This window comes from Ornithorhynchus anatinus, chromosome X5, assembly GCF_004115215.2.
Source record: "Ornithorhynchus anatinus isolate Pmale09 chromosome X5, mOrnAna1.pri.v4, whole genome shotgun sequence".
NCBI classification, from domain to species: domain Eukaryota; kingdom Metazoa; phylum Chordata; class Mammalia; order Monotremata; family Ornithorhynchidae; genus Ornithorhynchus; species Ornithorhynchus anatinus.
This window is the reverse complement of record NC_041753.1, coordinates 5457692-5470354: the sequence shown is the minus strand read 5'-3', so window position 1 is coordinate 5470354 and position 12663 is coordinate 5457692. Positions and strand designations below refer to the sequence as shown.

The following is a 12663-nucleotide window of genomic DNA, read 5'->3' as shown; positions in this document are numbered from 1 at the left end:
TCTCCTCCAAGAGGCCTTCCCTGACTAAGCCCTCTTCCTTTTCTCCCACTCCTTCTGCCTCGCCCTGACTTGCTCCCTTTATTCATCTCCCCCTCCCAGCTTCACAACACTTATGTCCAGGTCTTTTATTTTTTTATATCATCATCTGTCTCCCCCTCTAGACTGTAAACTTGTCATGGGTAGGGAATGTGTCTGTTATATTGTTCTCTCCCAAGCACTTAGTACGGTGCTCTGCACACAGTAAAGTGCTCAATAAATACGATTGACCAGCTGACTAGAACGGCGCTTGGCACGTAGCAGGGGTTAAATACCATTAAAAAAGTATCAATCAATGGTATCTACAGGCTTACCTTGTGTAGAACATATTATTTAATAGGGAGAGTTAAATACAAGAGTTGGTGGACTTGTTCCCTGCCCACCAGGAGCTTACAGTATAGAGGGGGAGACGGTAAAATAAATGGATCTGTATATATTTGCTGGGGGGCTGAGGATGGTCGGGGGGAACGACACCAACTGCTTAAATGGCCCCGACCCGAGGCGACACAGAAGGAAGAGGGGGTAGGAGAAATGAGGGCTTAGGCGAAGCCTCTTGGAGAAGTTGGAATTTTAGTATAGCTTTGAAGGTGGGGGGGGGGGGAGGAGTGACGGTCTGTCATGTATGAAGGGGGAGGGAGACATTCAACTCCTAGATGAGTTTCAGAAATGTCCCCCTCCTGCGTCTACCGCCTCTTCCCCCTACTTTATGCACTTTCCCCCCTGCTGCTTCTGTTCTTTTTCCGGCGATTATTAAATACCAGGGTAGACACAATGCTTGTGAGGTCAAACATACTCCCCGTTCTTCACAGGGTTTGCCATATACCTTATCCCCAATTTTCAGATGGGGGCCAGAGAAGTAAAGTGACCTGTCTGAGGTGACCCACCAGGCCAGTGGCATCTCACACTGCCTGGACTCCTGACTCTTTCCACTGGACCTCACCGCCTCTCTCCATCAATCAATCAGTTAATGGTATTTACTGAGCACTATGTGCAGATAATAATAATACTGTTGGTATTTGCGTTTACTAGGTGCCAAGCACTGTTCTAAGCGCTGGGGTAGATACAAGGTCATCAGATTGTCCCACGGTAGGGCTCACAGACTTCACCCCCGTTTTACAGATGAGGTAACAGGCACAGAGAGGTTAAGTGACTTGCCCAAGATCACCCAGCTGACAAGTGGTGGAGCCGGGATTAGAACCCCTGACCTCTGACTCCCAAGCCCGGGCTCTTTCCACTAAGCCACGCACCATACTATGCGGTTGGGAGAGTACGATAGACAATAAAAAGACACATTCCCTGTCCACAAAGGGCTTACTGTCTAGAGAGGGAGACAGGTGTTATTAGAGATAATTTATAATATTAAAAAAAGATATATATCCCTCAAGGCCTCAGAATAGGGTGCTGAAAGATGGTAAAGGGAGAGGAGGCAGGCTCTAGGGGAAGAGGCTCCTGCTTTGCACATAAGCGCTTAACAAATCCCATCATTATTATTCTTCCCTCATCTTCTCCATGTCTGGGTCCATCGTTTTCCTGTTGGCCCCTCTAGCTGGATCTGGCAATATTTACTGAACACCTACTTATGCACTGTATTGGGCTGAAAGCTTGAAGGAGTGCCAAGGAGGAGGAGAGCCTCTGTGCCTCCGTTACCTAATCTGTAAATGGGAGATTTAAGGCCGAGAGCACTCCAACTCTGTCCAGATTCCATTACCCCAGTGCTTAGTACGGTGCTTGGGCAAATAGTAAGCCCTTCCTTAACGAATACCAGTAGTAGTAATATTTGTTAAGCGCTTACTATTTGCCAAGCACTGTTCTAAGCGCTGGGGGAGAGGAAAGGTTATCAGGTTGTCCAGGTGGGACTCACAGTCTTAATCTCCATTTTACAGAGGAGGTAACTGAGGCACAGAGAGGTTGCCCAAGGTCATATGGCTGACAAGTGGCGGAGCCAGGATTAGAACCTCCGACCTCTGACTCCCTAGCCAGCAGTAATAAAGTAGTAATAGGAGTAATAAAGCAATATCCCTGCCCACAAGGCACTTACAATCTAGGAGGGGAAATCTGACATGAAATATTTTTAGATTGGGAGGAAGGAGCTCGAGAATCAACAGAAGTGAAATGGCACATTGCGAATGCTGAATGTAGTAGGATGGAAGCTGGGGAAAAAGGAAAGGTGCTGGAGGAGGAGGCTTTGAAGTCCTGCAGATTTGAAGCGGGGGAAGGAATCTCAGGCAAGAAGATTTGAGTAGGGGGTCAGAGGTGGGAGAATTGAGAACGAGGCTCAGCAAGGTGAGTTCGTATCACGGACATCCAGACCTCTGCATGCTATTAATGGTATTTATTGAGGGCTTACTGTGTGCAGAGCACTGTACTAGTGCTTGGGAGAGTCCACTACAACAATAAAACAGACTCATCCCTGCCCACAATGTGTTTGCCGTCTACTCTCCTATCAATTTGGTACTTATTGAGCCCTTCCTCCACACAGAACACGGTACTAAGCGCTTGGGAGAGGACAATACAGCATTGCCAATTCAATACTTTCCCCAGTAGCTCGGTCACCATGCCGGAACGAATCGGGGAAGCAGCACGGTGTAGCGGACAGGGCCCGGGCCTGGGAGTCAGAAGGTCATGGGTTCTAATCCCGGCTCCACCACTTGTCTGCTATGTGACCTTGGGCAAGTCACTTGGCTTCTCTGGGCCTCAGTCACCTCATCTATAAAATGGGGATTGAGACTTGTGAGCCCCACCGCCTGATAACCTAGCATCTACCCCTGTGCTTAGAGCTTGGCACATAGTAAGCGCTTCACAAATACCATCATCATCATTAGTATTATTGGGGCCAGTGCCAGCCACTGGCCTTCTGCTTTTCCTGTCAGCTCTCCAGCACTGTTCCGTCCGTCTTGACTGACATTATTTTATGCTTGTTGATAGACTTGGCCTCCCATGCAGCCGCCTATAGCTAAGGCCTTGTTTTCTTCTCTATTTGTGAATGGCTCGTGTTGGCTAGTCTTCCGTTCCCCCCTTAAGTGAAATCGGTTAGGGGCTCATTAAGAGACCAGATCATGGGGTTCATTCATTCACTCGTATTTATTAAGCACTTATTGTGTGCAAAGACTGTACTAAGCGCTTGGGAAAGTACACCACCGCAACAGTCAGTGTCTCTGCGGGTCTCACTCTAAGAGGGAGGGAGAACAGGTATTGGATCAACAGAATTACGGCGTTGGTTAAGCACTTACTATGTGCCAGGCACTGTGCTAAGCTCTGGGGTGGATACAAGGACACAGTCCCTGTCCCACGTGGGGCTCACGGTCTCAATCCCCATTTTACAGATGAGGGAACTGAGGCACAGAAGCGTACCCCGTTTGCTTTTTTAAAATGGTTTTTGTTAGGCGCTACGTGCCAGGCACTGCACTAAGCGATGGGGTAGATATAAGCTTAGCGGGCCAGACAGTCCCCGTCCCACACGAGGCTCACAGCCTTCATCCCCATTTTACCGATGAGGCAAGTGAGGCGCTGAGAAGTGGAGAAAGACTAGGCCTGGGAGCCAGAAAGGCCTGAGTTCATGGTGGCCTTGGGCAAGTCATTTAATTTTCCTGCACCTCAGTTCCCTCATCTGTAAAATTGGGCTGAAGGTGAGATGCAGGCACTCACCTTGTACTACCAGCGTTTAGTACAATGCCTGGTGCGTAGTAAGTGCTTAAAGAATACCATAAAAAAAATTATCCAAGAGGTGTGAGATTTGTTAAGCTTTTACTCTGTGGAAAACCTGTACAGAGCGCTGGGGCAGGTAGAGTATAATAATGATGGGATTTCTTAAGCACTGAGCCAAGCACTGTTCTAAGCACCAAGGTAGACACAAGGTAATCAGGCTGTCCCATGTGGGGCTCACAGTCTTGATCCCCATTTTACAGATGAGGTCACTGAGGCCCAGAGAAGTGACTCGTCCAAAGTCACAGAGCCGACAAGGGGTGGAGCCGGGATTAGGATCCATGACCTCTGACTCCCAATTTGACCCGGTTTCTGCCCCACAGGGGGCTCACAGTCTAAGGTCGGGAGAACAGGGATTTCTGTTTGAGCCCCATTTTACAGAGGAGAAAACTTGAGGCCCTGAGAAGTGAAGTGACTCACCCAAGGTCACCCAGCAGGCAGAACTGGGATTAAGAGACCTGTTGTTCTGGCTCTTTCCACTAGGCCACACAATAATGATGATGATGATGACACAAATACTCGCTACGTGCCAAGCGCTATGCTAAGCATTGGGGTAGACATTGTACTCTCCCAAGCACTTAATAGTGCTCTGCATACAGTAAGCGCTCAATAAATGCCATGGACTGATTGATGACAAGCTCATCAGATCATAATAATAATAATAATAATGTTGGTATTTGTTAAGCGCTTACTATGTGCCGAGCACTGTTCTAAGCGCTGGGGTAGACAGAGGGGAATCAGGTTGTCCCACGTGGGGCTCACAGTCTTAATCCCCATTTTACAGATGAGGGAACTGAGGCACAGAGAAGTGAAGTGACTTGCCCACAGTCACACAGCCGACAAGTGGCAGAGCTGGGATTCGAACTCATGAGCCCTGACTCCAAAGCCCGTGCTCTTTCCACTGAGCCACGCTGCTTCTCAGTCCCTGCCCCACACGGGGCTCGGCGAGGAGAAAGAACTCGTTTTGGGCAGGCTTCTACCAACTCTGTTGTATTGGACTCTCCCAAGTGCTCAGTACAATGCTCTGCACACAGTAAGCGCTCAGTACGTATGACCGAGAAACATTGCTTAATATGCTTTACGCACAGTAAAAGCTATCAATCACAGCTCTCGGCCCAGCCAGGTCTGAGGGAGTCATGGGGTGCAGGGGGGGAGGTTTGAGGGGATTTGGAGGCGTGACAGGGGAACAGGGAGTCTGGGCTACAGAGAGAGACAGAGAGATAGATTGTGTGTGTGTTTGTAAGTTCGTTGTGGGCAGGGAATGTCGCTTATTGTGGTACTGTCCTCTCCCAAGCGCTTAGTACAGTGCCCTGCACACAGTAAGCACTCAATAAATACAACTAAATGAATGAATGGAGGTACAAAGAGCTGGGCTACACCCATAGAGATATGTCTCCACAGAAGAGACCCTCCCCGTATGGGCTGGGGGCCTCAGGGTGTGAGCCCACAGGGTTGGGGCTACTAGATAGGTTTGGTCCCCTTGTAAATAAGTGCCTTTTCTTTTTTTGGTGGTACTGGAGTCAAGCACTGCTCAAAACACTGGGCAGAAAGAAGGTCCCGTCACGCATGGGGCTCACGGTCAAGTGGGAAGTTTGAATCCTTACTGGGGAAACTGAGGCACAGAGCAGTCACTCGCCCAGAGTCCCACAGCAAGCGACTGAGTCAGGATTTGAATCCAAGTCCTCTGGCTCCCAGGCCCAGGATCTTTACCTCTGGGCCAGGCTGCTTTTCATCCCTGACTTGGGGGAAAGTTCCCTTCTGATTTTCCCAAACCCATCTGCTCTGTCCCCACTGACCTGGGAGCAGGGACCTCCTTCCCGACCCGCTGGAGCCTGGCCAAAGGTGAGGGTGGATGGGGGGGGGGGGAGGTGAGAGGCAGGCGGCTGGTGGACTTGACCTCTGATGGGGTAAGGCCATGGAGCGGAGACTTCAGGACTCCCCCCGCCAAATCCCCCACCTTCCCCTCTCTCGGGGCTCATCGCCCCCAGCATGGCAGAGGTTGGCACAGGTAACGTGGGCACGGTCCCCCGGCTCCCTCTCCTCCCCACCAACCCAAGAATTCACCAAAAAGGGCTGGTCCACGCAGGTGGAAGGGTTGGCAGCGGCTGAACCCACGCTGGGCAGAGAAGATGCCCGAGCCTGGTGAGAGGGGCAAAGTGGGAGGAACACACGTACTTAAAGACTTCCCTGCCCTCCTCTGCCACTTGTGCCCTTTCTGCCCTCTGGCTGATGCCCACCTTCCCGGTTAGCACTGACCACTGAGGAACCCCTCTCCCTACCCGCTTGGACTGTTTAAAGCCTCCGCCCGTGCTGACCGGATTGCCCCGACCCCCAACTCCGCCCAGGGAGGGACGGTGGGCAAGGAAAGTCCGGCCCGCGCCTCTTCTTTGACCCCTAGCCCCAATCGCCGAAACGGGAGACCAGCCGGGGCCGAGAAGCAGTGCGGCTTAGTGGATGGAGCCCGGGCGTGGGTGGCAGAAGGACTTGGGTTCTAATCCCAGCTCTGCCCCAACTGCTGTGTGACCTCGGGTGAGTCACTCTGCTTCTCTGGGCCTCGGTTACCTCATCGTAAAAATAGGGATTAAGAGTATGAGCCCTATGACGGATGGGGACCGCATCCAACCTGATTGACTTGCATGTACTTCAGCGCTTAGAATAATAATAATTACGGTATTTATTAAGCACTTACTCCCTGCCAGGCACTGTACTGAGCACCGAGGCCGATACGGGCAAATCGGTTGGACACAGTCCCTCTCCCACATGGGGCTCACAGTCTTAAATCCCCATTTGACTGATGAGGTAACTGAGGCACAGGGAGGTGAAGTGTCTTGCCCGAGACCACCCAGCAGACCTTCCGACTTCCAGGCCCGTGGTCCATCCACTTCACCACGCTGCAGTAAGCGCTTAACAAGTACCCCGATCATTACTAGGTCGGGCCAGGGCCGCGCTCTCTCTGCCCCGACCCTGCGGAGACCCTCCAGGGCCGCACCCCGCAGAGACAGAGCGGTGGGTGGGCCGGTCACGGACAGGCCAAGGGCCCGCTGCCTTCTAGCCCGGCCAGAGCACGCCCGCGCACACAACACACGGACACACGCGCACCAGAGGGGACCACCTCCCTGCAACGTCGGATTTATTGTGCCACAGTCCAACGCAGGCAGGCCCCCAGACCCCTTGCCCCTAAGGCGGGGGGTGGGCGGGGAGGGGGCATGCAGCATCTAGCTCCTCCGCGGTCCACTGAAACGCGGCCAGCGTCCCTGCCCCCGGCCGGGATGGAGGAGCCGGGGGGGCGACGGAGGCCGGAGAGGAGGGAGCTCTCTTGTGAGGGGCGGGGCGGGGACGGGGGGGAGGGCGGAGCCCCAGGAGAGATCCTAAAAGAGACTCTGAACGTACCCACCCCGTCCCACCCCACTCTGGCCCCTGCCAGCTGCAGGGGGGAGAGGGGGAGTGCGGGAGAAGAGGGGCGAGAGGGTCTCTGCCAGCCTCCGGGCGGGGCGGGGGAGGGGAAGGGGGCGTCCCGAGAAAACCGCCCGAGTCCTCGGCGTGGCGGCGGCCGCGGACGGGAAGGCCGGGGCTCAGTGGCCCTTGTGGAACAGGTAAACGGGGCGCTGGAAGCCTGGAGGGAGGAAGGCGGGAATCAGTCGGGAGGGGGAAGCCCGGCGCCGTCGCCCCCCGCCCCGGCACCAGCGCTCACCTTTGGAGGAGTTGTGGGGCGTGGCCACCCGCTCGTAGGTGGAGAAGCCCACCTCGGGGGACGTCAGGTAAGAGCTGAACAGCTCCGGCTTCAGCTGGATCCGGTAGTAGTTCTTGTAGATGGTCTCCTGGGCGGCGGGGCCAGCGGAGGAAGGGCTCGGGTCAGCGCTCTCCGCCGCCCAAGGGACCGCCGCCCGCCCCCCCCGGGGGACCCCCGCCGCCCCCTCCCCGGGCCCCGCGGGGGGAAGCACTCACGGTGAGGGACTTCCTCTTGCCGTAGGACGACCAGGGCTGGGGTTCGAGGACCAGGATGCCGCCGGGCCGCAGGTGGCGGTAGATGCGGCGGAACATGCGCTTCAGCCCCTCGTCCCCCCAGTTGAGGTGGACCCACTTGGTGAGGCTGAGGCAGAGCACCACGTCGTACTCGGGGGCCTGCGCCTCCACCAGCTCGTCCCGCTCCAGCACGTAGTTGCCCTGCGGGCCGGACAGACAGGAGGACGTCAGCGGCTCGCCGCCCGGGCCCCCTCCCCGGGGACGGCGGGGTAGCCGAGACCACCAGCCTCTGCCCGCCTCCCCCTCACGGGGCTGGGAGCGGGAGAGAGAAGCTGCTCGGGCAGGCCCGGGCGCTTACAACAGCGCTCGGCCCATAGTAAGCGCTTAAATGCCATCGTCATCCTCAGGGGACATCTGCCTGCCTCACCCCACCCAACACTCCTCGCCCCCCTGACCCGGGCTCCACTCCCCCTGGGGGTCCAAGCCCCTCCCAACTGATGTGCGTGGCTTAGTGGAAAGAGCCCGGGCTTGGGAGTCGGGGGTTGTGGGTTCTAATCCCGGCTCCGCCACTTATCAGCTGTGTGACTCTGGGCAAGTCACTTTGCTGTGCATCCGTAAAATGGGGATGAAGACGGTGAGCCCCACGTGGGACAACCTGATTACCTTGTATCTATCCCAGCGCTCAGTACAGTGCTTGGCACATAGTAAGCATTCAACAAATACCATCATCATGATTATTATGTGGAAATCGCCTTACTTGCCAACGCCCCACAGAACAGTCACCCGCAACCCCCTGCAGGACTCTAGCTAGCTGCCATCCCGTCCCCGACCCCCCATCCCTTGGGGTCACTGAACTGGACCCCTGGACCCAAACTTCGGGCCCTGTCCTCGCTCAACCCTCAGGGCCAGGTTTCCCGGGGGGGCTCTGTACAGTGCCTGGTCCCAGGACCTCCAGGGCAAGGGAGGGGACCCCCCCCACAACCGGTCCTCGGACCAGGCCGCACCTTGGAGTCAGCGTGGCCGCGTGGGAAGCCGGGCGGCCACTTCTGCTCCCCAGAGGAGGAGACCACCGCATCTCGGCAGGGAAGACCCAAGCCAAAACGGGGAATGTTTTCCTCAGGTGCTTCTGGTCCCCTCTCCTAAGAGCCGGGGGAGGTGGACGGGTCGGGAGAGGAGCGTGGATGGCAGAGGGGGCCTTTCTGGACAAACTTTGGGGCTTAGCCCCCTCCTCGACCTCCCAACAGCCAGGCGGGAGCGCAGCCCTGCCCTTGCGCTTGGATTTGTACGCTCCTCGTGGGCAGAGAACGTATCTGTCTGTTGGACTGTAGTACAGGGCTTTGCGTGCGACACGCACTCGCTATGACTGAATGAATGGATCTGCACCCTTCATTCCCCTTCCGCCATTCCTTTATATCAATGTCTGCCCTCCCCTCCGGAACGGAAGCTCCTCGCGGGCAGGTAAAGTAACTGCCAACAAAGCAGCGTGGCTCAGTGGGAAGAGCCCGGGCTTGGGAGTCAGAGGACGTGGGTTCTGATCCTGGCTCCGCCACTCGTCAGCTGTGTGACTCTGGGCGACTCACTTTGCTTCTCTGGGCCTCAGTTACCTCATCTGCATAATGGGGATGAAGATTGTGAACCCCACGAGGAAGATCCTACCTTGTGTCAACCCCGGTGCTTGGCACACAGTAAGCACTTAAGAATCATCGTTGTTATTACGGCCCTCTGCACGCGGTAAGCGCCTAATAAATACCACCGACTAAGCAGCCTTGAGTGGAGAAAGGAGCCCCGTGACTCTAGACTGTAAGCTCGTCGTGGGCAGGTAACGTGTCCATCGGACTCTCCCAAGTCGCTCAGCAGAGTGCTCTGCACGTGGTACGCGCTCAATAAGTCGGATCGACCGACCGACGGACCCGAGGGGGAGGGTTCCCTTGGAAGCCGCCGGGCCAGGCCCACTCCCGCCCAAGATCCCGGGGATCGAAGCACCACCACCGGCCCCCCCGGCCCGGCCCACCTCGCCCGCCGCCCCCTCACCGTGACGAAGACCACGTTGTTGGGGAAGACCGAGGCGTCGGCTCCGTCCAGGGGCACGTGGGGTGCGGCGATGGGACCCCGGCTGGCCGTCAGCGAGGCGGGGAAGTGGCTCCTCTTGCGGGCGGGGGCGGGGGGCTCTCCCGTCGGGGGGCCGGGCTCGGCCGGGGCCGCCTCGGGCAGCCGCAGGTCCCGCGACATGTAGTGGCGGATGTTCTGGCGGGCCGAGTGGATGAGGCGGGCGTCGATGTCCACGCCGACCACGCGGGCGGGGCCCCACTTGCAGGCGATGCTCAGGGTCAGGTGGCCCACGTTGCAGCCCAGGTCCAGCACGTCCCGGCCGCGGAACCACTCGGGCCGCAGCACCCGCAGCCGCCCGTCCTCGCAGCCGGGGTTACGGTAGCCGTAATACTTGCAGTAGTTCCCGTACTGGAACTTGCGCTGCTGCTTTTTGAAGCCGGCCGGCGGGGGCCGCCCCCCGCCGCCGCCCCCCCGGCCCTTCTCCTTGGGGCCCTGGGCCGCCCGGGCCCCGGCCTCCGACTTGCTGGAAGTCCTGCGACGCTTGCGGTGCCGGGAGGAGGAGGAGGACGAGGACGGGGGGGCGGCGGAGGAGGACGGCGGGGCGGCCCCGGGCGGGGTGGCCGCGGGGGTCCCCGGGGGGTCCCGCGGGGCGGGCGGCAGCGGGGACACCACCTGGTCCCTGCAGTTGATGGCGGTGTTCAGTTCGTAGGGCTGGGGGGCTTCCCGCCCCTGGGGCCGCCGGGGCTGGGGGGCCGCCTCCCCCCGCGGGGACGGGGCGGGAGGGGGCGGGGGCGGCGCCGAGGAGGAGGACGACGACGAGGACGAGGAGGAGGAAGAGGAGAGGGGCTCGGCCGCGGGCGGCGGCGGCTGCTGGTGGTGCTGCCCGCGGTGCCGGTGGCGTTTGCGCCCCGCCTTGAGGGGCGAGGCGCGGACCACCTGGGCCTCGTCGGTGCCCGCGTTGAGGCTGAGCGGGTCGGTGATGTCCTTGGGGATGAGGATCTCCACGGGGTCGCGCCCCTTGGCCGGCAGCGGGGACGACTTGGGGGTCTCGGCGTTGAGGGCCCGGCTCACCTCCTCGTCCAGGAGGCTGTTGAGGTTCAGGGGGTCGAAGATGTTGCCCCCCAGCAGGAAGTTGGAGGGGAGCACGGGGTCGCAGTCCGAATTCACCCGCCGGCGCCTCTTGAAGGAGGGATGCTTGAAGCCCCCGCCGCCCCCCACGTTGCAGCTGTTCCTCCTCTTGCCCCCGCCGCCCCCGGGGGCCCGCTGGGGCTGGAAGCCGTTGCGGGGCCGGGGCGGGGGGCCCGGCTCGGTGCTCCCTCCCCTCGGCCGCCTCTGCTGCCGCTGCTCTTCCTCGTCGTCGTCCTCCTCCATCACCTCCCTCCTCCTCGTGCCCTCCAGGACCGGCGGGGCGGCCCCTTCCCCAGCCGCCGCCCCTCCCCCGGCCAGGGCCCCGGGGCCGCGCTCGGCTTTGAGGGGCGGCGGGGCCGGCACCAGGAACGGCTCCTTCTCCGCCGCCATCTCGATCATCTCCCCCCGGCCTGGAGGAAAACAAAATAAGGGGGACCGGGGGGGGGGGGGGGGGGGGGTTAGATGTCGTCGCCTCCTCCTTCTCCTCACACCTCCCCCCCCACCCCCGGCTGCGCGCGCAGCCCGCCCGCGCGAGACCAAAACAACCCGCCCGCGCGCCCCGAAGGGGGCGTGTGCGCGCCCCGGGCCCAACTGCGCCTGCGCCGGCTCCGCTCCCGGCCCCCGCCCCCCGGCTGCGCGCGCACCCCGCTCCCCCCTCCCCCCCAGGGTCCCCTCCCCGCGCCTGCGCGCTAGCCCCGCTTCGCCCCCCGGGCGCACGGACTTAACGGCCGCGGGGGGGTTTTTTTCCAAATCGACCCCCCCTCCCCCCGACCCACCTACGGCCGCTCCTCAACGGCGAGCTCCCGCCAAAGGTGGGGGGAGAGGGGCCCTGTGGCTACTGCCCCGGTCCTCCTGCCTGGCTCCGGGAATGGAATCTTCGCTGGGCTCTCCGTCTCGCGGCCTTTACCCTCCCTCCTCCCCCTCTGCGCCTGCGCGCCCGCCCGGTCTCGCGCCTGGCGGCGCTGCACGTGCTGGGCCGGGACGCCCCGCCCCCCTCGTCCCCCCCCCCCGCCCCCCCGCCCTGCCCCCGGCGCCCGAAGTTGACGCCTCCTTAGCGGGCGCCGCGTCATCAATTATTCATGAGCGGGACCCCTTTCCCCCAAGAGGGCGGACGGCCGGCCCGAAATGAAGAAAAGGGGCGGGGGGAGGGGTAAGGAGTGGTTGCAACCCTTCGGGGCGTCGGGCCGAGGAGAAAGATGCCCAAAGTCGGGGACGACCAACGTCCGTAAAAATAAAAAAAATCGTGCCGAGAGATCACCTCGGGCGTAATTAGCGCCTCCTAATTACGCGTCTTCCTGCCGAAGACCTTCGGTTCCCCCCCCCCACCCCGTCCCAGGGCCTTTCTCCTCCTCCAACCTCCCCCGCTTCCTTAATGGTTCCGTCCGCTCGCTCCCGCGCGCGCGCCACCCGCCCTCCGTGCGCGCGCACGCGCGCTCCTCCCCACCTCAACCGCCGGTGGTCTCGCGTCGCTTCCTCCTGTTCCCCCCCGCCCCCCCGCGCATGCGCGGACGGCTCTCCCGCCCGGCTCGCACCAGTCACCGCCACCGCCAACCTCTTCCTAAGCGCCCGTGGCGGGCCTCGGCGCCGCCTTATATAGTTGGCCAGAGGGGCGGAGGGGGGAGGAGGAGGGGGAAGGAGGCAGGGCCGCCCCTCCTCCCGGCCCCCGCCGGCCGTGGCCAATGGGGAGCAAGTTCGGACGGCGCTGACGGGGTGGGCGGGCCCCGGGTCCCCACCGAAGACGGGGCGGGGGGCGTCCTCGGCACGTGTCGAGGGGGGCTGTGGGGC

At 60.0% G+C, this 12663-nt stretch overlaps 1 protein-coding gene across 2 annotated transcripts; it reads right to left on the bottom strand.

The window, feature by feature from the left end:
• Positions 1 to 6837: 6837 nt before the first annotated feature.
• MEPCE (methylphosphate capping enzyme) lies at positions 6838 to 12500 on the bottom strand. 2 transcript variants are annotated; one of them, XM_029056315.2, is made up of 5 exons: positions 12411 to 12500; positions 9733 to 11288; positions 7684 to 7902; positions 7430 to 7556; positions 6838 to 7351 (listed from the first exon to the last, which is right to left on the bottom strand). In XM_029056315.2, the coding sequence occupies exons 2-5, from the start codon at positions 11275 to 11277 to the stop codon at positions 7311 to 7313; spliced, it is 1932 nt and encodes a 643-aa protein (XP_028912148.1). In that variant the 5' UTR covers positions 11278 to 11288; positions 12411 to 12500; the 3' UTR covers positions 6838 to 7310. The 2 variants fall into 2 exon arrangements, with proteins under 2 accessions (XP_028912148.1, XP_028912147.1); XM_029056314.2 differs by lacking the exon at positions 12411 to 12500 and adding an exon at positions 11655 to 11811.
• Positions 12501 to 12663: the final 163 nt, after the last annotated feature.

What these genes read in the sequence shown, in the direction of transcription:
- MEPCE (XM_029056315.2), bottom strand. Translation starts at nt 11,277, where the DNA reads ATGATCGAGATGGCGGCGGAGAAGGAGCCGTTCCTGGTGCCGGCCCCG. An exon ending in GCAAGAGGAAGTCCCTCACC is followed by an intron (nt 7,557 to 7,683) that starts GTGAGTGCTTCC and finishes CCCGCCGCCCAG; the next exon opens with GAGACCATCTACAAGAACTA. An exon ending in GCCCCACAACTCCTCCAAAG is followed by an intron (nt 7,352 to 7,429) that starts GTGAGCGCTGGT and finishes TCCTCCCTCCAG; the next exon opens with GCTTCCAGCGCCCCGTTTAC.